General features: G+C 42.7%; 1 protein-coding gene across 1 annotated transcript in view; it reads left to right on the top strand.

The window, feature by feature from the left end:
* The window catches only part of nck2a (NCK adaptor protein 2a), a 30,525-nt gene extending 7,763 nt beyond the window's left edge, over positions 1 to 22,762 (top strand). The window contains exons 2-4 of the mRNA XM_072444723.1: positions 12,163 to 12,404; positions 21,059 to 21,822; positions 22,091 to 22,762. Of these exons, the coding sequence (XP_072300824.1) occupies positions 12,179 to 12,404; positions 21,059 to 21,822; positions 22,091 to 22,288 (1,188 nt within the window). The 5' untranslated portion in view covers positions 12,163 to 12,178 and the 3' untranslated portion in view covers positions 22,289 to 22,762. The remainder of the gene's footprint in view (positions 1 to 12,162; positions 12,405 to 21,058; positions 21,823 to 22,090) is intronic.
* The last annotated feature ends 2,960 nt before the right edge of the window (positions 22,763 to 25,722 follow it).

Below are 25,722 nucleotides of genomic sequence, written 5' to 3'. Positions count from 1 at the left end.
CAGGTTGTCTTGGCACGCTCTCTGTTGTCATAGTGTGACCTCTGCCTCAAAGCTGCACAGAGGCAGATCTAGAATGTAAGGCTCAGTTTTAGAAGGAGAATGTGTGCTATATCAGCCAGAATATGCCAATTCACAGAATTTGCTGTTTTGGAGATTGTTGTAGTTAAAAAAATAAGTAGAAAGTAGGCAGATCTTATGGAATTACTATTTGATTACCATATTTTCCGCACTATAAAGCGCACGTAAAAGTCTTTAACGTCCTCAAAAGCCATCCGTGCGCTTAATAGTCCGGTGCGCATAATATATGGTTTATTTCTGGTTGTGCTTACTGACCGCGAAGATATTTTGTGTGGTACACGGTGTATTAAGAAGGTTTGAGACACGAGACGCGATGCGCGACTAGAGTTACAGTACTCCGGAACCGGAAGTCCCAATAACATATTTGCAAAACATTCTGGGAATAATAGTCTACCTGCACGCGGCACACGCGACACTTTGTCAAAACGTAAACAACATTTTCAGTCAGGCACAACGCAGACACCTACCGGTGATGGCCCAAGATGGCTGCTGCCTAGAGACCATTGGAACTCTTATATTATGCGCTTACGGGCTAAACTATCAGTCAACTGTGGGAATCAAAAGGCCGGAATCATCACTGAACTGCCGCGTGGGTCCGAGATGCGGGATCACATGACCAAAGAGATTTTAGCACGGAGCACTATCGGCGTTTTGGCTGCTTTTACCATTATGCGCCTCAGCAGACATTAAACCGGGAAACGGGACGTTAACAATCGGGGCTGTCCCAGGTAAATCGGGACGTCTGGTCATAGCTATGTGGGATGTACTTCGGCGCATTTGAAGGATTTGATGACGAGGAATGAACTGAAAAAGTGTTTTGTGTTGTATTTTACGTGTTGCATCTCAACGAGGCTGGGAGTTGTTGTGAATACGCTAACGTGTCTTTTAGCGGTAGCAGAGTGTGTTCTGTGTTTGTATTTTACGTGTTTACAAGTGATCTTGACTGAGAATTGATTTGGATATGCTGACGTGTCTGTTAGCGATAGCAGAGTGTGTTTTGATGTTGAACAATGTTGATCTGAATGAGTTGAACGCGTTTCATAAAGCTCAACTGACTCTGACTTATCCGTCTGTTTTGTTTATCTTATGCGCTTTATCGTCCGGTGCGCTTTATGTATGGACCAGTACACATGGTACACAGATAGCTGATGGTGCGCTTAATAATCTGGTGCGCTTTTTCGTGCGCAAAATACGGTATTTTATTGTGTGACAAACAATTTATCTGATTCATTCTGAATCAGAGCTCTGTGTAGACAATACCATTTACAAATTCCACTCTGTGGTAGCATTCTGTTTATCATGTCACAATAACAAGGACAAATAAACTCTCTGGAGGCACGACATGCTCTTTGCAAACTGTTCCCATGATCTTCTCTAAATCCTGTTTTAAATATGGACTGTTTTGTATTCTCACTGGAAAATAGTCTGCAATGGAAAATTCCTGAAAATCCGTAAATAATCACAGCTCGCCAAAGTTCCCATTAATAATAAATATGAACTTAATTTTTGAACTTCATGAGGGTCTCAATTTGCATCATAAATAGTGAAAAAGACAAATCATTATCAAAAATCCACGTTCTAAACATAACTGAATGTCAAACTGCGTGAACTGTGGTTACACTGAAACTGCTCAGGCATTTAGGCAGAGTGACATTTTTAGATAACAGTATTGATCTGGTTCTTCTGGTAGTGCAGACCAGAGCAAAGCATTTTGATTTTGAACTATTTAAGAAACAACACGCTGTAAATTTACTAAGGATTTGGCTGACTGCTGTGGTGGAATGTAACAGATATAAAACTACTGTATTATATATATAGTGTGGTGGTAGTGGTTGTGGTATTATAGTAGTTTTATTTTTGATACTTTCCACCACAGCAGTCAGCCAAATCCTTAGTAAATTTACAGTGAGTTGTCTCTTAAATAGTTAGACACATATAGATGGCACACTTTTCTGGACTGAGATGTCTGTTGTTTTTCCAGGGCTCTTAATGAATGTTTGGATCTGCATCACCATTTTTTCCCACCAACCAGAAGTTTCTCTGCCACTGTCTTAAAAGTTTTCACTGCCACACATTTGACTTAAAGCTGTGAGCTCATCAGGTGAGCTTGACATTGTTGCAGGAGTCGGTGCCTGTCTCCATTAGTGTCTGTTTCAGAAGCCCAGAGCGAGGGCCTCATCAAAGGGAATAATTCATGCAGCCATGAGCTGAGGAGGGAGTCATAGTGGAACAAGTACAAAGAGTTATGGGCATAGCTAAGATACAGTCAACATAAGTTTGTCTCACATACCAGAGGAAAAGCAACACTGCCTTCACAACTTCCCTTTTATGACAACCTTTCTTAACCACTTAATTTCAACACTTCTTTTCTTCCCATATATACACAACCTGCCATCTGTATGAGATGGATGTAAATGTCCAGATGTATGCAAATGATACGGCTGTTAATACAAAATAAATATAAACTTACAATGGCTATGGAGAAAGTAGGAAAATGGCATGAGTCTTACATGAATGTAAAGAGAACCACAGCAATGCATTTTGTTAACAAACGTAAAGTGACATTTCACCAGCCATGAGGAAAATATACAAAATATTACAGTTTTGATACTTGGTGTCACTTTAGATTCCACACTCGCCTCTAAAAAGGTTTTAAAGTCTCAAGTACGACATGAAAACTTTTAAAAGCATCAGACACTCTTAAAGGCGCAATGGACGATTTTTTTCGGCGATTTGAGAACGCAGGCGGAAGTGCGCATGCGCACTTTCCCGTGCGGACTGATACAACACACACGTGCGTTTGTTTTAGCGCAACGGATCGCATCGCATCTCTCGTCTCCCGTAGATTTCTGTCTTTTATGAGTCAACTCGAACAGTCTATCTCCGTCTTCATTTTGTCCCGTTCACTGAGGGAACTATATTATGATAGATCAATGCGCTTAGACACGCGGAAACATGCTGCTCTCGGGACTCACGCCGCTGCAGGTGAGCGGTAGGTGCGTTTTATGATTGACACGAGGCAGGACTAATCGGCAGTCCACGCCACGAGGAAATAAGACTAAAATTTTGACCAAAAAAATCGTCCATTCAACCTTTAACACTGGAGGCATCTCTAACATTTTTAATACATTGATCATGGCTCGTTTTTTACTGCTTAACTTGCTGGTCCTAGGCCAGCAAACTCTTCTGAGGCCACTAGAATCACTGCAGACGAGCCTTATAAACCTTAGACAGGAACCATTTCCATGTCTTACAAAATATAGACTGCTAAAGGTCCATAATACACAATTACTACCTTCAGTCTGAATGGCATTATTATATTGTATTATCTTGAACAACTCCGAGCTTTGTCCCGCTCACATCTGTAGTGACTCCAGGGCCTCACGGGCTTCTACCTGGGGCCAGTGTATCATACCAAAACGAAAAACCTAATTTGCATAAATGGCCCTATAATAATAAAAAATACTAAAAATAAACGATAATAATGTTAATTTAAAAAAAAAATCTAATATAAAACTATGCCATGTTCTCATGGAATCGTCCAACCCATGTGGGACAATAAAGGATTATCTTATCTTAACTTGTCAGACCTTTTTGTTTTACGACGCTCAGAGGACACAGTGGAAATGTGTAGCTAATCTATAAATGTAGATTCTTACACTTAAATGGACTTTAATCATTCCTCTCTGACAGGATTTTTGGTGTGCTATATATTATTGTCATTTGTAATGTATGGACTGATGTGAGAATGGTTTATGTAAATACTCGGTGGTAGTGTGGAGATGGGACAAAGAGTGGACATTGTGGACTATTGTTCTTATTGAATGTAAATTGCATTTTATATTTTCCTGTAAATCAGGCACTGCAGATGGAAACTAGCCAAATCCGGTGCAGCTTAATCAACTTAATTTTTCTGTACATTGTCCCTTCGAATAAACTCAACACACAGCGTAGAGTGCCTTTGATAAGGTTTATACATGGCAAAGCGTAAAGTGAGACTCGGCTATAAAACTGCATTTCTCATGCTCTAAATACTGCAATTTATTGCAGCAATGAAGATGAAATTGGTTTATTGTTCGGAAGTGCCTTTATGTCACGTTGATTACAAATGTATAAGGTTAAGAGGTATCAATACATCTAGTGCCATTACTATAGCTACAAAGAAGTGTGTTTCCCTGAATGTGTAGATTGTTCTTGAAGCTTTATAGTTCCCTTCCCTTGTTGCCTCGTTAGGTGAAATGATCTGCCTCCCATATGTTACTGGAAGCTGTCCTTCCAAGATCTATGCCAGTCTAGAAAAGCATCCCTTTTGTTCATCGTGGCTGTATCTAGTCTTTCTGCCAGTGTTCATTTTGTTGAGACATTTCCGTTTAGTATTTTTAGTCTTAGTCAAGATTTTTTCAACTAATTTTTTTTTTAGTTTTAGTGAACTGAATAATATAATTTTTAGTTTGAACTATGATGGATTGCATCGCTTCATGGGGCTTGTAATGGCACATTCCTTGGATGTTTGGGTTGTTTATTGTGTCTGTGTTGGGCTCTGGGACTGAAAAGTGGAACTTGAATCTTGTATACACTTTCATTCAGTTATGTTTTTTTATAATTTGACAAAAATATCCGACATGACCACTGCCTGCGGGGTCAGTAGGGATTAAATAGAACTGAGTGTTTTTCTCAAATGGTCGGTCCAGGGAATGAGCTGTCTGGCTGGTGAAGTTGAGGGGGTCAATAGGCCGATCGCACGGCATTTTCAAACCCTTTTTATATTTGTGTGGAGTGGAATTGGTTGATGGATGTGTTGACCAGAATCATCCCACAAGAGAAGCAGTTTTGGAACTCTGACCTGTCAGTTTGGTCTTTGTCAACATTCTTCCGAGCCTAAACTTCCAGCCCAATACGTTCTCTTGCCATCACCAACAAATCAACAAATCAACAAATCACTGTCAGTAATGCTGTTATGTTTTATGTCATGCACTATCCACCATTTTATATGACTTCAACATTTCTCAAGCAATTCTCTACTAATTGAATCATTAGAAAACAGACTTTATTCTGACTAATCAAGAACAATTGGCAAGAATAGCTTTTGAGTGTTGTTTGTCTGGCATCCGGTCATGACAGTTGGAAATGTGTGGGTTATACAGTACATTTGGTTCGTCCTTGTTCTCATTTCAGCGCATCTACAATCTCCTGTATGTGCATTTGTAATGGGCCGGCTTTATTGTGCCAGGGGCCTGGTGTGTGCTCGTCTATAGACCAAATCAAAGTTTCCATGCTAATGTCGTGTTCATGTCGGTGTAGCATCTGTTGACAACATCTGCGTGTCAGTGTCAGAGAGATTTCATGGAGTTTTGCTAGAAGTGAAATTTAGTTTCTCTGAAGTTCTTTGGCAGCATCATTCATAATGTCAGCGACTCTGCAATTTCTAGGTGGAAACCAGAGACAGCCAGTCAAAAAAAAACGAAAAAAACTTGGCAATATTTCACACAGTTTCAGTCTGTTAAGCCTCGATACCATTTCAAAGATGCCAACTTCAAAGAAAATCCCGGATTAGACCAAAGTGAAGTTCACACCGTGATTCGGATGCTTTAAAATTCTAGCTCCTGGACATCTTTGTTGTTCGACCTGGACGTGAACCGTTTCTTTCGCAGACATCTCGGCTTTTACAAACATCCCACAATAAGAACGACACCAGCGGAGGGTACATCAAAGCGCCTTACTCTTGTTTGCCTTTTGTTGTGATGCCAGGGGACATGAGCGCACACTGTCACGTACATGGTGTTAAAAATATCTTCTGCTTCACAAACGCGCCGTGGAAGGGATAAACACACCGCACGAGGAGGGCTGTTGTAGAGAATGCTCTGTGGTTGCGTAATGCCACTTGTAGCACCTCCTTAATGTGTCATTTTGGGGAGTTTTGGACATTTATTTAGTGGGGATCATGTCGTATTATCAAAGTAGATGCCAATTACGAGTGGCCAATATTAAGAACCAAAATAAATATGTGCTCTTACACTGAAAGTGCCTACACCAGAAGTCCTGTTTAATAAACAACTTGGTATCAGTTTGAGCCGGTCAGAGTAACAGACGGTGTGTCTTGTTATGTGCGTGTGGCCACAGTATTCATGATCTGACCGACAATGGCTGTTAATTATGTTCGTGCCTTATGTTCATTGGTCAAACTTGATCAAAATAAAAGAAACAACTAAATTACCGCTACTTAAGACTGAAAATTAAAATGTATGAATAAAATCTGCCTTTTTCAATGTTTTCTATTTGTAAAATTTAACATTTTTGTCAGATGGAGGACCTTGATGTTATTATGATATATATATATATATATATATAATTATTTTTTTTTATTTTTTTTTTCTAGTCTGAAGCATTGGCAAATACTTAACTGATACTACAACCTATTGTTTAGCTCGGCTTGTAACAATACCACTAGTTGCCTTTTATACACATTGAGTTGGTAATGTCATATTTTATTAATTCATTGCCAGTGTCCAGGGGAAGATCACACTACTGACCCTTTAATAATATGTTTTATGCTTTTAAGATTAAGAAATGTCAGAGTTTCTGCCAATGACGTTGCTGTGATGCGTGTGGATGTCTTTAAATGCCTTATGTCATTTTAAACCCACGTTCTTCCACATACTCTATTGGGATGAGCAGATGCTGCACTATTTGTCAATGTGTTTAATTAATCAGTTTAGATGATGCTGGAGAGAAATATTGGAAATCAAAGCTGGGGGACAAAGTCACATTTTCCCCCATCTGTGTTCACCAGGCCACCCAGTGACTGTTGTCATGGAAACACTCTTAACAATTTCCCCTCTGCTCATTCAGAAGAGGGCCAAGCGTTTTGCTCAAAAACCCAGAGGCGTGTGAAAATAGATGTCGGTAGTTAGGACAATGTTATATTATTATTTGTGCGTCTTGTGTTGGTTGTGATGGCAGCTTTACATTTACAACAATCAACGGATGACGTGATTGAAATGACTATTTGTCCACAGCTATTAAAACCAACATTAGCATGACACATCTACATCAGGCAGATAAACACTTGTGGGTCAGTTTTAAAGTAGCCCTGAATCTTCATAATGACCTGTAGTGGTTGTGGCCGTCACTACCCAGTCCTCGTCCAAAGACAGTTGTTGGCAGAAGGAGGTGAGGCAGTTGTTCCAGCAGAGAGGGAGGGTTGCAACCACAGCAAGCAGTGCTATTGGGAGTGGAGCGGAGGACCGCCTCTGACCGCCTCTGACCGCCTTTGAATGCCTCTGACCGCCTTTGACCTGAATGCCAAACACAGAAAGCGATGCCAGTCGTTTTCCCCTTTAAACATCCCCATTTTTATAATCCTCTTTTCACGTTCTCTTTCTTTGTGTGCCGCTGAAAGAACCCGGGAGCTTAGCGACTGGTGAAGTGGTGGGGCAGCTCCGCTCTTCCTCGCCCCGCTCATCCTCGCTCTCATCCTCACCCCTCTCTTCCCCTCCCACTCAGCAGTGCTCTGGAGGGGTCAGAGGGCCAGCGGCTCCCAGGCTGGTTCCTTTTAAATCCTACTCTACCACATATCCTTTGTTTATTTGTGTGCTACATCAGCTCGACTGTCACCCAGGAGTGTGTAAAATATTAGACATTCAGTAAACTCCCAACTACATCATATAGTACATTCTACCTTTTCTCTTGGTTTTAACTTGGCCAGGTTAGTTATGACATTGTAATAAGGCCAACAATGGAGCCATATGGGTCAAACTAGTGTGGATCTCCTCCCAGGTCAGGGCTGTGGTGAGTGTATTATTCCAGCCAGAGCAGATATTGATTCTCTCTAGTAATTGGTCACATTCATATTTTGCTTTTCTACCTTAATGCCATTCACTACACCAAGAAAGCATGCACACATTCACTAGTATGCCTCTGTTGTGTGTTGCCAAAGGACAGAACAACACGGGACCAAAGTGCAAATCACCAACTTTTGGGGAAAATACTCATCGATTTGAGCTGCCACCGTGTTTGCATCTTTGTGTGATACTGTACCGCCGCCTGACGATGCATCGTTTCATCCTTAAAGCAGACTAATAAGATTTTTGAATAGTTTGCAAGTTTCAAAAGTTTTTCCAGTGCTTGGCTTGAACACACAAGCGCTCTGTGTAAGTAAGTAGTCCTCCAGGGTTTAGTTAGTGTGCGCGGTGAGTTTGCAGGTGTCTGAAAACACTGCAGCAGACACTATCTGCCTGCTTGCTCTACATGAATGGCCACAGAGGGATGGACTTGATTTAGAGTGGCGTTCCCATCACGCGGCTTAATGAGCAAGGTAGTCAAGGAGACGGAGAAATTGGTACGATGGATGACATGAGGTGAGGCACTTAGGTACAAGGGGAAGTCCATCTCTTTGGGCGCAACGTTTGGGATTTTGGGATCGTGTGCAGTATTTGGCATCTGTAGAATCCACGCCACGATGTATTCTGTGTATTTTGGCTCCTCTTTGCGTTCATTGGTAGGTCTTTTTTGGCTATAGTCAATACATGTGAGTGTGAATGGTGGTCCGACTAAAAATAGGATCATGATTTGATTTCTGTGATAATCTGGTATTTTGTGACGTCGTCATTGTGATTCAGTGCTTCTGTTTAATGTATTACACAAAAACACACTTTCCCCACCCACTCCTCGTGTTGCTCAGCGTCCGTAAGAGAAAAAGTGAATTACTGGCAAGTTTGACAAGATTTCAGATGTAATCCATATTTGTCCATATTTGGCACTGACCTAAAGGGTTGGCGAGTCTTTTTGAAAGTCTATAGATTCAAATTGTATTATTTATGATATAAAGTATGTCAAAATTGTCATGTTCAAGATACGACATTAATTCAGATAAAATCCAAAACCATAGTCTATTTTTCTCTGTCCAATCCAACCTCTCTTTTTGCACTGAAATGCAACTGGTGTGAAACTGCGGGAGAATACTGAACAGTGTTTTCCAATAAGTCTACCTGTAGTTTACTCATCCATCAGCGATCTTCCACCGGGAGGGTTAAATTCAATAAGAGGAGGCAGTGCTGATGCAGGCGTGAGCTCGCCCGCGGCACGCCGGGGCCACAGCACGCTCACATACCTGCCCCCGTCTGCTGCAACTGTTGATGTCACCATTTTTTCACAGTTATGTGCTTCCAATTGGCATCCGATTTCTTCTTTTGAAAAAGTTTGACCCTTTCTTTCATTACACGATATTGCAGTAATGGCATTTTTTTTAAAAATGTTTACCTGGACCCAAAACTTGCTGCTTTGCTAAACTCCACATGTCCTCCTCCTCTTGTCTGTCCTCGTCCGTCCTCGTCCGTCCTCGTCCGTGTGCGTGAGGAAAGCCAGTTTGACAGCTTTAGTGACTGCAAGCCGAGACACATGTGCAGCAAGAAGTGTGGCTGTTAATACAGCTCTTAGCTGTATTCACTGTGCCTGAGCATGGGTTACCTTTGTTTAAAACATGATAATGGTGGATGAGCCCTCGGTCATGATCATGTTTGTCCATGACGGTTATTAATATGCGTTTGAGTTGTGTGGCGCTTAATCAATTAAAGGGATGTGATCCAATTTAATTAAACTGAGATTGAATTATTTCAAATCATCATTGATCAGCTTGGGGCTTTTTAAATATAGAGCTCTATGGCCAAGTCTGTCAGGGAAATGTATTGTTTGGTGCAGAATTTAGACATATTTTTATGTTTAAAAGTGTTGTTTTTAAAGACAGTCTAAAATCTTTTAAAAAAAATTCTAAATGGTCATTTTTTTTCTTTTATTTGCCTAATCGTCCCCCACATTTGACTAAACTGCATTGAATATTTCCCCAGAAGCTCTGATATTATACACACATATAGTTTACATGATGTTAATACAATGGTTTGTTTATTTTGTGGCTTGTCCGTTTTAAGTCCCTAATGTTCAAACACATCTATTTTAACTCTTAGAAGGTCATTAGAAGCTCTCTGTGGGATGAAACCTAATTGGTTATTTCACATCCTCCAGCAGCACAAAAGCCTCATTCCTCTCCTTATCTTCTCACAGCTCAGTTTCATGCATACTGTTGTTACTCCCTTTTATTTATTCCAGTGATCTCATTTCCAGCTGTAGACTTGGTCGTGTGCTAAATATAAACTGGATTGCTCGGATAGTTTTCATACCACAAGCTTTTCGGCAGCGGCTTCCACAGCTCGACTCAAAATGTCAGATCCTAAAAACCCACTTCCCAGTTATCTTGTGTTCTTGTGGAAGCGTTATGGGACAAGCGCACCTAACGCCATGTGAAATAGTGCATGTAATCGACCACTCTCTGTCTCCAAAATGCATATGCCAGGCTTTGGGATGGGCACGTTGTGTGTGTCTGAATGCAAAACGAGGGATTGATTTTGTGTGTCAGTATTGTCCTGCTCTCGAACCAGCTATTCTAAAACTAACATTCCTGTGAAGATGAAGATGAAATAATGAATGAAATGAAGATCTCTGTGTATTTTACAGGTTGTGAGTTTTATGCTAAAAAAAAAAAAACATTTTAATACCAAGAAGATACTTGATTCTCGATACCAAAAAGAAAAAACAAATCTCTTATTTAGGTCTCAATGTTTAAAACAATAGACTGTTTGAGTTCTGATGAAGTTCAAGATCGTTCTAAACGGGACAAAACGGGACCTTTCAACAGTTTTTTAGAATGATTTTGTTCAGTATCGATTCAGATGAGTATCTAGTTTTCAGTATCTGATTTTTGATACTTTTGACAACCCTATACTCGATACCAATTTCGATACCAAACGATAACAAAAGGCCAAATTTCAACAGATTTATTTGACTTATATTTGACAGACTTATTACCAGGTGGTCTTAAACTAGTTCTGATAAATTTCAAAATCATTCTAAAACTCCCTTTTTGTCCTGTTTGGATTATTATTATATTTTAGTATTGATACTTCTTCAAATAAGTATCTAGTTTGGAGTTTTAGTATTAATATCTGATTTCCGATACTTTTGGCCATCCTAGTAACGATAATCATACCATATGAATATTTTGGCAACAGAAATGTTCTAAATCGTGTCTGTGAATGTAATTAGTTATGAAAACGCTTTAAAATCTCTGACAAGCACCTGGAGAAATCCCACCCGTTGGTTATGTGAAGGATTGCAACACGAGTCGCGAGCAATATTTTTAGGGGTTTAAAATATCTTTTTTTTTTTTTTTTTTTAACAAACGGGAATCTCTTGAATTACACAATGCTTCACTATCTTAAAATCTTCTTTTGACAGAGAGTTATTCACAGCGGCTGTTGAGCTCAAACTGTTTTTAACAAAAAAGAAATACCAGAGTCAAAAGTGATATTCAATTTCTCCAGATACTCTGCCCTCAAAAGATTAGTTTTGATCCCGCTGCAACACAACCACTAACCTTGTATTTGGCTTAGTTATGCAATGTAGTCGTATCCTGCCTGTGTGGGGATAATCACTGACGGGATATGTACTGAAAAAAAGGGAATTAATTTAATCATCATTGTAATTGAACTTGTGACCAACGAAATCCACAAAACACTGAGTCCTTTACATGTCCTACAAGAGTTAACAATGGAAGGTATTTATTAACCAATAATCTCATTGTGTAGTTACTTACTTACTGTATTTGCTCTGTTGGATCTGCCCCCTAGTGGATAACTTGGATAGTTTTATGAAGAAACCTAAAACTAGGTTAAGCCACCTGTTTTCCTCCACCTGCACCAACAATAACCAAAAAAATAATATTCTCCTTAGACTCGGTTTTATAGCTTTAAAACATATTCAGGAACATTAACATTTGAGAGCTGATAGAAATATGAGCTTCCAACCAATTCAAGAATCCAATGCATTTTAGAACATATTTGTAGAAGTCTAAAGTACAAGGTTCACAGGAGTCTTTAAAAATAAAAGACGTGATGTTTTATTCTTTGTGGTTTGATCATTACATCTAATAAGATACATTTAAAGGAACATTATGTAAAACACAAAACGGTGTCAAATAAAAAGTGTTAAAATCCATCAAAATGTGCGTTTGTCTGATATGTGTCTCTTCTACAGGGGGACTTCATGAAAGATGACAGAGGAGGTAATTGTTGTAGCCAAGTGGGACTACACGGCCCAGCAGGACCAGGAACTTGACATCCGAAAAAACGAGCGCCTCTACCTCTTGGACGACTCAAAGACCTGGTGGCGAGTCCGGAACGTCGCCAACCAAACGGGCTACGTCCCCTCCAACTACGTGGAGCGCAAGAACAGCCTGAAGAAGGGCTCGCTGGTCAAGAACATCAAGGACACGTTCGGTAAGAGGCGTCTCAACATGCAGGTCAAGGGCCGCTCTGTCACAAGCTGTCACTGTCCCAGGAGTGTGTTTGTCCAAGTGGAAAATCCCCCCACTTCCTGTTCCGTGCCCCCTGCTCCCTGTAGTTGTAAACAGTGGCCCTAAAGAGCACATCGGAGCAATTTGGCCTCCATTTTCCCACCACATTTTCACTTCACAAGTACTTGGTCTTGCACCGGCACCGAGGACACACACACAGGCTGTGTCCACGGGCAGCACGCTTTGTCATCAATGTCATTCACCTGCCACATGAGAAAACTGATGTCAACTGAATCTAATAGAAAATAGTGCTGTTTTGAAGATATGCCACATTTCAATGTTGAGTTGAGCGTTTACTGTAAAAAATGCTACATAAAGAGCTGATAAAAACTACACCTGTGGCTGTAATGATGTCTATTCTCCACGAGGCAACTCTGTTCAATGAGATGTGGACGTTGTGGATCTAAATAGATAAAGTATTAACTTATCCACCAAACACCTTTTTATAACGTATCAAGGTCAAAGCTCGACTTCTTTATTATTGCTGGGGGAAGTAATTGTGACAACCAGTCCATTTTGTCCAAGTTATGCAGACCATGTTTTACTATGTGTGTGTGTTGTTTTTTTAAAATCTTAAACGTTTGTGTATCTTTTCATATGCGTGTTTTCCCCCCTGGCATTTGCTGTCATTCTTTGTTGAGTCAAGTGAGGCGAACGCCAAGCGGCTCGCCATGTGAAATGTGAAAAGGCTTATGCGGTGTGCCCTCTTCACTTTGAGACGAGCAAATGTGATCTGACCGCTATTTCCCCTCGTGTGAACACATCCAGGGTGTAATATGCTGCCGACAGCCCTGGGTCACACACAGGAGGGTCTCGCGCTTCAACCCTGCTGCTGCTGCCATCATCGCACTCTCCCACGTGTTTCCATCAGCCCCTGCTCTTTGACACGGGGATTGATTCATGGAGGGTCAGCCGCGTAATGGTAACGCCGGCGTTATGGATTCACTGCCTCTGCCCATCTTTATTACATATTGACTGCAACATTATGGCCTCGTTCCATTTGGCTCTTAAGTGGTGCGCTTCCAGGCCTCGCTGCTTAGGCGTAAAAGCCTCAAGTAAATCTAATCGGCGGGAAAAGCCTGGCGATGAGGTGACAAGCAATCGCTGAGGTCAGGGGCTGGAACACGCGGCGACTCGCTTAAATGAACAGCCCCAACGTCATTATTACTTCATCCCCATTTGCAGAATTAATGTTTTTATGAAGGCAGATTTGTGATTTAGGCCGCACGCTGTGATCAGTCGTCTCGCCTGTATCGTGCACACTCAGCCAGGCAGAATTGAATTATAAATTGCCACCCGTTGCTTAATGCTCCATTTTTCATTTACAACTTTCTAACGGTAATAGCAGCCTTTTATAAATGTCTGTATTCAAATATCGAGTTATTTCTATGAGCTGTGCTTTTTATTTCATTAAGATTTTTAATGCTAATCTCCAATCAAGCATCTTTAATTCATTAGTATTTAGCGCTCATATTTGACATTTTGACATTTATTGAGCTTTTTTAATCTTTTTCGATTACATTTTCGTATTTTTTTGTAAATACAGATCACATTTAGTTTGGTTTATAAGCTTATTTGATCTAAAGGTTTTGTCATACCAGGAAAATGTGTTTAGAGAATTTGATTTTGGTTTGTGCAGAGTAAATCTTATTCATCTGGTATTCAAATTAAAAATGTCTCCTCTATTCAAACTGTACAAACGTTTGTACTATAAACGGAGCACTGCTAGTTCACAGTGATTCACATAGTGTAGTGGTGGGATATTGTTGCGAAAACTATTCTATAACAAATGACAGAGAAAATGAGGCAAAATATAACCAAGTTGTCTTGTTCAAAAGTGGTTCTTTATTTTAGCCGTGCACAGCCAAAAAAGCTCTCCCTGACATTTGCCGTTCTGTCCCTCCCTGATCTGACCAGAGCAAACATTGAGTTCAGCTTGTTAAGGCACAACAGGTGCCACGTATGCACAAAACCAGTCTAAACATATTGCAGAAAAACACACTCAATGTTCTACCTCATGCGAGACATCCTAGGATCCGCAGCTGTCAGTCTGTTTACCCAGGGATGTCTGCATACAGAGTCATAATAAGTGTGACCCAGATGTTAAACATATGCTGACCTAAGTTCTATGGCATCAGGCAAAGACATTACATTTTTACACCACAATTCCCCCCTTATGATTAGAATCAAACCCCTGGTTTATTATTAATCATTAGCAAAAAAATGTCAACAATGTATCAATCAATATAAGTAAATCAACAACCTGAAAATCTAAAAAATGTTAAGCACGTCATCAAAATTCAGCAGAAGCAAAACTGTCAAAGGAGAAACACTTAACACATGTTCAGAGTATAAACCTTTGTCCTGGGACTTTAAACCAGTGTCTCAATCCTCACATTACCGCAAAATTAGCACATGTATTTAAAATGCAAACAATGATTAGTTCATCTCCGGTGATTAGGTTAAGTATATGATTAAGAATAGATAAAAAATAAAACCATCCATCCATCCATCCATCTTCTGCCGCTTTATCCGGGGCCGGGTCGCGGGGGCAGCAGTCTGAGCAGGAACTCCCAGACTTCCTTCTCCCCAGACACTTCCTCTAACTCCTCCGGGGGGATCCCGAGGCGTTCCCAGGCCAGCCGAGAGACATAGTCTCTCCAGCGTGTCCTGGGTCTTCCCCGGGGCCTCTTCCCGGTGGGACATGCCTGAAACACCTCCCGAGGGAGGCGCCCAGGAGGCATCCGAAACAGATGCCCGAGCCACCTCAGCTGGCTCCTCTCGACGTGGAGGAGCAGCGGCTCTACTCCGAGCTCCCCCCGTGTGGCCGAGCTCCTCACCTTATCTCTAAGGGAGCGCCCAGCCACACGGCGGAGGAAACTCATTTCGACCGCTTGTATCCGCGATCTTGTTCTTTCGGTCACTACCCAAAGCTCATGACCATAGGTGAGGGTAGGAACGAAGACCGACCGGTAAATAGAGAGCTTTGCCTTTCGGCTCAGCTCCCTCTTTACCACAACGGTCCGATGCAGCGACTGCATCACTGCAGCCGCTGCACCGATCCGCCTGTCGATCTCACGCTCCATCCAAACGAACAAGGCCGTTTACGTCGCCCGGATCGGCGTCACCGGGGCCCCATCCTGGAGCCAGGCCTGGGATGGGTGCTCCATGGCGAGCGCCTGGTGGCCGGGTCTTACCCCACGGGGCCCGGCCGGGCACAGCCCGAAAGAGCGACGTGGGGCCGCCCTCCCTTGGGCCCACCACCCGCAGGAGGATCCATAAGGGGCCGGTGCAGAGAGATCTGGGCGGCAGTCGACGGCAGGGGCCTCGGCGACCAGATCTCCAGACACAAAAAATAAAACCAAGTGGTTCCAATCTAATTTTTTTTTTTGTTATATCTGAAACTAATCTACAAGACTCCTCTGCAGATGGAGTCATCATCTGAGTCACTCACATAATCAGGATCACCAGATGGAGTGATTGTGTCAGGTCCTGTCATTTGAATGGACACAAATTGGGCAGAAACCGTCTTACTAATCATCCTGTGTAAGCATGGGATCACACAGGAGAATAGGATTAAGATCACTACCATAATTATAGCAAAATTGATAAGTCTGTCATGCCAGGAGGACAGAGACCAGTCGAACACCGACGAAGAGTGAGTGTGGGACAGAGTCTCTGACTCCATGAGATCACGGAGCTTAGTCAAATTTGCGAGTCCCTGTTGGATTGCTCCTCCATCCTCATCGTTAGAGGGAATGTATGTACAACAAGCTTGGCGCAGTAAAATGCAGACTCCACCCTTTGAGGCTGTTATCAGATCGAGGACGATGCGATTCTGAAGTGCCACTGTGCGAAGTGCATGCAGCTCTTCTCTCTCCAACCAGAGTCATGAGGCAGCAGATCCCTTTGTGCCCTGTGTGTGACATGTGGTGTGCTGGATATTATGTATGAATGATCTGAAGGGACCACAGCGGCACATCGGCCCACCCATCCCGCCGGAAGACATTCATACATGTAATATCCACAAAGAAACATGTAATCCTCTATTGGAATGGTCCCTAAAATGTCTGGTACAGTGAAGTATGGTGCACATGTGGTTCCAGGACTCGACTGGGATGTGTTCAGGTGTGTGCCGTCCTCTAGATAAGTGCACGGGACATATACTGTAGAACAATATATATTAGGGATTTGTCCCACGCGAGTTGGTTGAAGTTCAGATACTAGGTCTACGGATGTAATGTTCTGTGCGAAGCAGGTGAATTTAGAGCCAGGTTTAATGTGGACTGGTCCGAAGAGTGGTCCCAATGCTAAGTTTTCAGGAGGTTTGATTCTAGGTCGAACTTTAGTCTTGCGTGATATAGGAGGGGTTATCGCTCTCCATACAGACCAAACTATCTTACTCAGAAGTTTAGCATAATCTAGAGACATCAGAGTGGCAGGTACTCTGTTGGCTAGGTCAGGCACAGGAAGAGGCAGCACATGTGGGGACGTGGTTGCTATGGGCATGTGTGTACACACATAGCAATCTTTACGTTTGTGGCTCTCGGCTATATATTTAGCATATCGATACCAGAAATTTAGTGTGTAGACAGTGGAATGATTGCTAGTGTATGTAAGGTGTGTCATGGCTTTAGGTGAGTCATGATTCTGCAGAGTGCGAGTGTTACGGTCTAAACTTTGTTCTTTTGGACATATCAAACTAAGCAGAGCAATATGAAGTATCAACCATGTTTAAAGCTGCAAACAACAACAACGGGACAAGAAACATGATTCTACAGATCAAAGACCTGCCGGTGCTCCTGTCGATCTTGTTGGAGCTCTTGGGCTCCAGGTGTGGCTCAGGAGCCATGAGGATAGTGGGAAAGTGGAGAGTGTCTGTGTAGATGTGATCACCAAACGCTGCAGAGAAAAGTGGAGCTTTAAACTGCGCTGTGGTTTGGCAAAGTGCCACGTGCTCGGAGCACCCGATCAGACCGCTCTGGTTGTGCGGGTCGAGCCTTACGACCTGCTCTGCCCCCCGCTCTCTCGCACTTGAGATCGTTGCAACTCAAAGGTCCCACGACGTCCTCAGTGGTCGGCCCGTGTGTCTGACCCACAGGTGGACAGACAGCCGCGTTGTCGTTGATCTCCACAGGTGTGCTGAAGATGGCTCTGCAGTGTGATGCGTGAATCCAGGTGCCCCGTTCTGCAACTTTCACTGCAGTGTCGGCGATGAGAAGAACTTGTAGAGGCCCAATCCAACGCTTGGATCTCCAATGCTTGCGCCTCGGCTCTCGGACCAGGATCCAGTCACCTGGTTTGAAGTTGTGGAGGACAGCTTCAGCTGCCTTTGCGAGAGCAGTTTTCACCTGCACAGAAATAGAGAACAACAGTGCATACAATTCTTTACAGGACGCCATGTCCCGGCGTGGTACTCTGTGATCAGAGCTTTGACCACTGCGTTGCTGGAGGCGTGTTTCCATGGAAACGCCTCCACATGCCGGGACTAAACATCGACAAATCTTTTGGGCATAAATGTTAAAATCTTTGTGAACCAATTTATCATTCCCCCCTTCGATGCAGGTCACGGCCATGTGAAATCAGCACCATCTGCCTGAAAACATATTTAGATAAGCAGACCAACCAAACTTCACCCCTTTTCCACGCCTCAGACTTCTTCCACACAGAGATTTCCTCTGTTGTGGCAAAGCTCTGCATGGCATTGAGAGAATGTGGGATGGATGCTACATGAGACACAAAACATACAGTAAAAATGGTCACAGTCCTATGGTTACTATGGTTACTATGGTTACTATGGTTACAGATGTGTCTGGGCAGGGGACCTGAGCCCAGCACCTCTCAGTTAGTGCACACTGCAAACCCTACTCGGTTTCCGTCCTGTGTCTAGAAAAAGAATCAAATCAGGGTTAGTGAGCGGCTCCTCCCTCAGGTCCGGTCAGTGGAAACATAACAATGAGATAGAAAGATGAGAAATTTTCTGCAACTCTGACCCGACCCAACTAGACCTTTCACACAGACTGTCCACGAACGCAACGGCTGCATGACGTCTGTCCTTTTGACCATGGGGGCTCCCTACAACCTGTCGCTTATTTCTCTGCTAAACTGGACCCAGTTGCAGATATATATATATATCTATATCTATATCTATATCTATATCTATATCTATATCTATATCTATATCTATATCTATATCTATATCTATATCTATATCTATAGATATATATATAGATATAGATATAGATATAGATATAGATATATCTCTCTCAAACTATAATATTGTGAATGTTCTTTTGAAGGATGACTCAAAATGTGACTGTCTGGTTTGTCATTTATAGCTAAAAATAAACACGGGACAAACCTCTGTTATAATATTATATAGTACAAAGTTACATCTCTGCCCTTTTCATGCTTATCTATTACTAAACCTCGACTAATACATTTAAAAGCATATCTTCTGGTCATTATTATCATATTATTATTTCTCAATATCCCACACCCATAAGTTAATGTACTTTTTGTAAAATTCCTTAACACAAGGGTGCCAGCAAATGCAAGGTTTATTATCTCAAACTTAAATCTTAGGCCTTAGGAAATTATTGAGAAAACAAAATATTTTGGGTCTCAAATGTTTGTGTGCTTTTACTTTTTTTTAGTTGTTTTTTTTTGGGGGGGGGGTATGATAGGATTTGAGTAACTTCTATGGCTAATACATGTAAAACTAGGATTATTTTGCTTTATAAAAATGGTAAAGATGAAAAATAAACATCAATCAATATTATCATTTATCGTGATATTTTCTTAAGCCATATATCATTGCTTAACATATTCTGTTTCCTTACTTACTTACTATGGTTAACATTTTGTACAATATGTGGGCCAAACTCTAGAGTGAACCAGAGTGCTACAATATGGAGCTTTCATCAGCCCCGTTTCCTTGGGGCTCACGCTCTTCCTCTGGGTGGAGAGGCGCATGTGCGGGTGGAGAGGCGCGCATGTGCGGGTGGAGAGGCGCGCATGTGCGGGTGGAGAGGCGCGCATGTGCGGGTGGAGAGGCGCGCATGTGCGGGTGCGGGTGGAGAGGCGCGCATGTGCGGGTGGAGAGGCGCGCATGTGCGGGTGGAGAGGCGCGCATGTGCGGGTGGAGAGGCGCGCATGTGCGGGTGGAGAGGCGCGCATGTGCGGGTGGAGAGGCGCGCATGTGCGGGTGGAGAGGCGCGCATGTGCGGGTGGAGAGGCGCGCATGTGCGGGTGGAGAGGCGCGCATGTGCGGGTGGAGAGGTACTTTCACCCGGTGCCTTGAAGTGGAAATGAGTCAACAGCGTGTTTATGCATCAGGAGCGCTTCAGGGAAAGTCGATACATCTCCACACAGACTTTGGGATGTTTATTTCTCAATCAGAGCCACCGTTTGGCACAAGAGCCGTCCCGTCTTTAGCCCGGACAGCCCTGCACCTTGCCTATGCGCCCCTCTATAGACACGATATACTTGTTATTCTCATCCCATCCTTCCTTTGTCAGCAGTGTCCTGTGATGTGCTGTGTGAGGGGAAACAGTTGCCAAGGGAGCCCTGTCTATTTCACAGTTCCTCCTCTGGCTGCTTCCAACACGTTTCATGCTACTCCGGATGAACCCGGCTATTGTACCGAACTATGTGAACGTTCTGTTGAGCTGTGACATTTCTGTGGCATTTCAGCAGGCTCCCCGACACCAACCGGCTGATTAGCTGTGAGGAAAGGCCTACTCGGATATCTTGACTATATTTATTGGCACTGCGCACGTGGCATATGCTGTGCCCGTGGTCCCCAGTTGAGGTTCAAAGCGCGAGCGACCCAATTATCCTTTTAGCACAAATCTACTGTCACTGGGACGTACCAGAAATCATAATCATCATCATTAAACCTACTCGCCACGGCCTACACTCATTTTTACCTGTGTGATTAGCTACAAGACGCCATACATGGAATAAGAAGTATATACAACGCGTTATACTGGTTTTGTGGGTGGCACGTATCGATCTTTTGCAGTTCAAAGGGTCATCTTGTTGATTTTATGGGCAGTTATATTATAATCGTTTTAGTCCTGGTATTAAATCAGTCTGAATGTGGCTTTGTTTCTCGTTTTAGTGAATGACTGTACTTGTAAAACCAATTATTTTCTGGAATTGTATTTGAAGTGAGAAAAGCTGATGCCTTTACTGGGTATCCCTTCAAAGCAATTCTATTTCACTGCTTTTCTTGTTATAAAGGCTTGAGAATGCCTTAATTTGTTTTTGTACTGACCTAGCCTCTCTCATAGGTTTCTCCTCTTTTCAGGCTTTATTTTTATACAACACTGGCAAATCATATCATGCTCTTAAATTCTTCTGGTTAGTTTTCCATCCTTAAGTTAAAGGCATTAATAAGTTTTTTTCCCCCCATTAGACAGACATTCTTTAACAAATCACAATGATTACTCTTAAATGTATTTTGCCACGTGAACCTAATTCAACCCGGTACTTTAGTTTTGCATGTCCTTTAACAGTCAAATAACCAACAATCAACAACGTCTTAATGCATTTGTTTCTTTCGTTCTGCAGGTTTGGGGAAAACAAAAAGGAAGACCAGCGCCAGAGACACTTCTCCGACACCAAGCTCTGATGCAGAGTATCCCTCGAATGGCAGTGGTGGAGGAGGTGGAGGTGGTGGAGCTGCAGAGAGGATCTACGACCTCAACATCCCCGCCATAGTCAAGTTTGCCTACACAGCAGAGCGAGATGACGAGCTGACCCTGGTCAAGAGCACCCATGTGGTGGTGATGGAGAAGTGCAGTGACGGCTGGTGGCGGGGCAGCCAGGGCGGTCGTGTCGGCTGGTTTCCCTCCAACTACGTCCAAGAAGATTCAGTTGGAGCTGAGGATGGAGGGGAGGGGGACGCCTCTCGAGACTACCTTAGCTCTCAAGGCACGCTACTGTCCAACGGACGAGCAGGAGGCCCTGTTCTGCACCTGGTTCAAACACTTTACCCGTTCAGCTCGGTGACGGAGGAGGAGCTGAACTTTGAGAAAGGAGAGGTGATGGAGGTGGTGGAGAAGCCTGAGAATGACCCAGAGTGGTGGAGGTGTAAGAACTCGCAGGGGCTGGTGGGTCTGGTGCCTAAAAACTATGTGATGGTGCTGGAGGAGCGGCCCGCTGTCCCCTCCGCCACCTCGAGATCCCCAAACCGCCACATAGAACCGGCGCGCACGGGGAAGTTTGCTGGGAGGGACTGGTACTATGGGGCCGTCACCCGGCACCAGGCAGAGTGCATCCTCAACGAGAAGGGGGAGGAGGGCGACTTCCTCATACGGGACAGTGAGTCATCGGTGAGTCAGGACTCCAACACAATGAGCTTCAACATTCAATTTATGTGACCTTTTAATGAATATTTGTACCTAAAGACAACACTTTAAATTGGGTTTGCTTGCTTATTGCCTACAACATTCTGTCCCATATTTTACTTAAATTGTAAATAGATCTTACTATTATTCAGGATTGAAAAATGTCATAGATTAAGAGATGTGCTTAGTACATACTGCCCTCTGCTGGTGAAACTGCATGCCTCTAACCTATTGTCTCGTGTGTCTGTTGCAGCCTAATGATTTCTCGATCTCTCTGAAGGCGGCTGGCAAGAATAAGCACTTCAAAGTGCAGCAGTCTGAAGGGATATTCTGCATTGGCCAGCGCAGGTTCAACTCCATGGAGGAACTAGTAGAGCATTACAAGAAAGCGCCCATTTTCACCAGTGAACACGGAGAGAAACTGTACCTGGTGAAAGCAATGTTGTCGTAATCCTCTCCTTTCGTCTACACTGGATCTGAAACGACTCTTAAGTCACTCCCGTCTTAACAAGCCTTAGTCTCAGACCCTCTGGCAATGAAGGGCATCGCTTTTCTCACCGTTTATTTTTTCAGACCCACGTTTTATCTAGTTCCCTCTAGAGGAGACACGCTCGCTTAGAGACATCCCTGCACTAATTTGTCTCTTTTTGTTTTTTGGCAGTGACTAGATCCACAGCTACAGATGCCTAAAAGGGCCTTGTTGGGGAGGAGCTCTCGTGATGTCATACGTAACGTCCATTTACTACAATGCACATTTAAGTTACACCATTGCTCTTAATCCACACCACAGGATAGAGACTCTTTAAGAGGACAAAACCTCTTGTGGACCTTCCTCTGACGTCTATTGTCCTGTCAAACCTTCAGCCATTGTTTTCTTTTCTTTTGTTTTTAAAAGATACTAAAATACCCTTTTCTGAGTTGTAGATTTTTAAGATCTCTAGAGTTAATAATCACAGATGAGTTCACAAAGTGACCAGTTACTCTTGCCTTTACCGCTTTTTTTTTTTTTTTTTTCCCCCATTGCTTCTCTGCATAATTTTTCTACCTTTTTTTTTTTTTTTTTTTTTTTTTTTTTTAATTTTTAATTTTTGCTGTCAAAGGCATCTTGTCCTATCTAGTTTTGTTGATGGCAGTTTCCCTGCTGTGTTTGGGGAAGTGTTGCAATAGGGGAGATGTTTGTCGAGTTTGAATGTTCCAGTGTAACCAACTGTGCCACCCTGTACCCACTGTACTACTGGCTCCAGGTCTGCACTGCACCCACTAAACGTTCATCCATTCTCATGTGCGTTACATTGGCTCACAATCGGTATGTCCCAGTTTATGTCTGTAACCACACCAGGACTGAAGAATAGCCCCTCCAAATCAATAATGTGATTAAAAATGACCGCCTTTACGGGACAATGATGTTTGTGACACTAAAATTGAACATGTAGACGAATCAAATGTTGCTCCTACTTTACATCACCGCCCATAACAAATCAAGATGCTGAACTACTTAATTTATTATGGCGAGCTGGCTTTCACTGTTAATAACCAAATACACTGTCACATAGGTTGTAATAAAAAAAAAACTACCAAACATCTGATTCTGTTTGTACATGTGTTTACCAATGGAAGTGTTGATGGTGGTCTTTTATATATCTGAATGTTATTGAGCATTGTTATTTAATTCTTGTCTCCACTGTATGTATATAATCAAAGGTGCATATATGAGATGATGAGATCCAACTATGGTACTGTATCACCGACAATGATGAGAATTTAAATACATTTGTTCAATAAAATTTTTGAATATTAACAATGTCAGTTTTTTGCATTTGAATACTTAACCATGATTTGTACAATGACCTTGTAACTGGGGTATTGCACTTGACACATTTTCTTTTCAATTGCTCCAATTACCAAGCGAGAATGGAAAACCATTGTATATCTTAAGACTGCAATTCCCTCCCGATACCACCAGGGGGCAGACTGTAGCTGGACATGACATTATGAAACTACAAACTCGGAGCAGCGCTCGGAGGGCAGCACTCAAAGGGCAGCACCCAGAGGGCAGCACTCAGGGCAGCCTTCAAGGCAAGGCAAGTTTATTTGTAGAGCACATTTCATACACAAGGCAATTCAAAGTGCTTCTCACAGCAGGAAAAAATGCATCAAAATCACAAAGAAATTACAGAAACAGAAATACAATAAAATTAACTAAATAGAAAATGTAATAAATAAAACACCAAGCCACAAAGGGTAACGTGTTTTCGGAGTCCAACTCCCTTTTAAATCAATCCAACTGATTGGTTTAGACAATGAAATCACAAATAAAAGAGAAGAGTGCAAAGAAAATCCTCTCAGTTACATGCACAGCTAAACAAAACTGTTTTAGCTTAGATTTGAACATTGTCAGAGTAGAACCTGTCTCACATCTTCAGGAAGACTGTTTCAGATTTTAGCTGCATAAAACTGAAATGCAGATTCCCCATGTTTTGTCCTGACTCTGGCACCAGCAGGAGGCTGGTCCATGTTTAGTCCTGACTCTGGCACCAGCAGGAGGCTGGTCCATGTTTAGTCCTGACTCTGGCACCAGCAGGAGGCCGGTCCATGTTTAGTCCTGACTCTGGCACCAGCAGGAGGCTGGTCCATGTTTAGTCCTGACTCTGGCACCAGCAGGAGGCCGGTCCATGTTTAGTCCTGACTCTGGCACCAGCAGGAGGCCGGTCCATGTTTAGTCCTGACTCTGGCACCAGCAGGAGGCCGGTCCATGTTTAGTCCTGACTCTGGCACCAGCAGGAGGCCGGTCCATGTTTAGTCCTGACTCTGACACCAGCAGGAGGCCGGTCCCTGAGGTTCTCAGAGTCTGAGATGGTTCATATGGCACTAACATGTCCGAGATGTACTTTGGTGCTAGGCCATAAAGAGACTTGTACACAAGCAGAGCTGCTTTAAAGTCTCTTCTCTGAGCCACAGGGAGCCAGTGCAGAGACCTGAGAACAGGACTAATATGATCATACTTCCTGGTTCTAGTCAGGACCCGAGCAGCAGCGTTCTGGATGTACTGCAGCTGTTTTACAGCTCGTTTGGAGAGGCCAGTGAGCGGCCGTTACAGTCTAATCTACTGGAGACAAACGCATGGATAAGTCTCTCTAAATCTGGTTTTGAAACTATATTTTTGATTTTGGCAATGTTTTTTAGATGGTAAAAAGCTGCTGATGTTATTGATTTGACGTGGCTATTAAAGTTCAAGTCTGAGTCCATTATTACCCCCAGATTTCTAATTTGGTTTGTAGGTTTTAGAGCGAGACTCTGGAGGTGACCGCTAACACTTTCTCTTTGTTTCTGTGGGCCAAAAACGATTATTTCAGTCTTGCCTGAGTTCAGCTGGAGAAAGTTGTTTTGCATCCACAAACTGATCTGTTGGATGCAGTGACAGAGTGAATCTACTGGTCCATAGTCACCTGCCGATAGTGAAACATAGATCAGAGGGCAGCACTCAGAGGGCAGCACTCAGAGGGCTTGTGTCTCACTTTTGATTGGTGGTTAACATGTGGTGCTCTGTAGCGCCCCCTGCCTAATTGAATTACTTTGTATAAATAAATAAACATGCCGTATACAAGGCGAATTTTACAATTCTATGCAAATCACTTAAAGTAGATCTCTTTGTAGACATTATAACCAGTTTATAAGAACAAATTTCTTCATGAATATTTGGAATTATGGGTGGGAGGGACCTAAACCAACAACACTTGTCTAATGGATTACTACTACCTTTACTAATATATGATCTATGTCTATGGGAATTTATGAAAATGTATTTATGAATCATATAAATCTTTTTATCATCACACCAAACTCAACATAACCAATGACTCGACTACAAAACTTTTTTTCCATCTG

This window comes from Eucyclogobius newberryi, unplaced genomic scaffold (genome assembly GCF_026437365.1).
Source record: "Eucyclogobius newberryi isolate DKJ021-1_F unplaced genomic scaffold, fEucNew1.0.hap1 SCAF_14, whole genome shotgun sequence".
Taxonomy (NCBI): Eukaryota; Metazoa; Chordata; class Actinopteri; order Gobiiformes; family Gobiidae; genus Eucyclogobius; species Eucyclogobius newberryi.
Note: the sequence above shows the minus strand (reverse complement) of the source record. Positions and strands in the feature narration are given on the sequence as shown.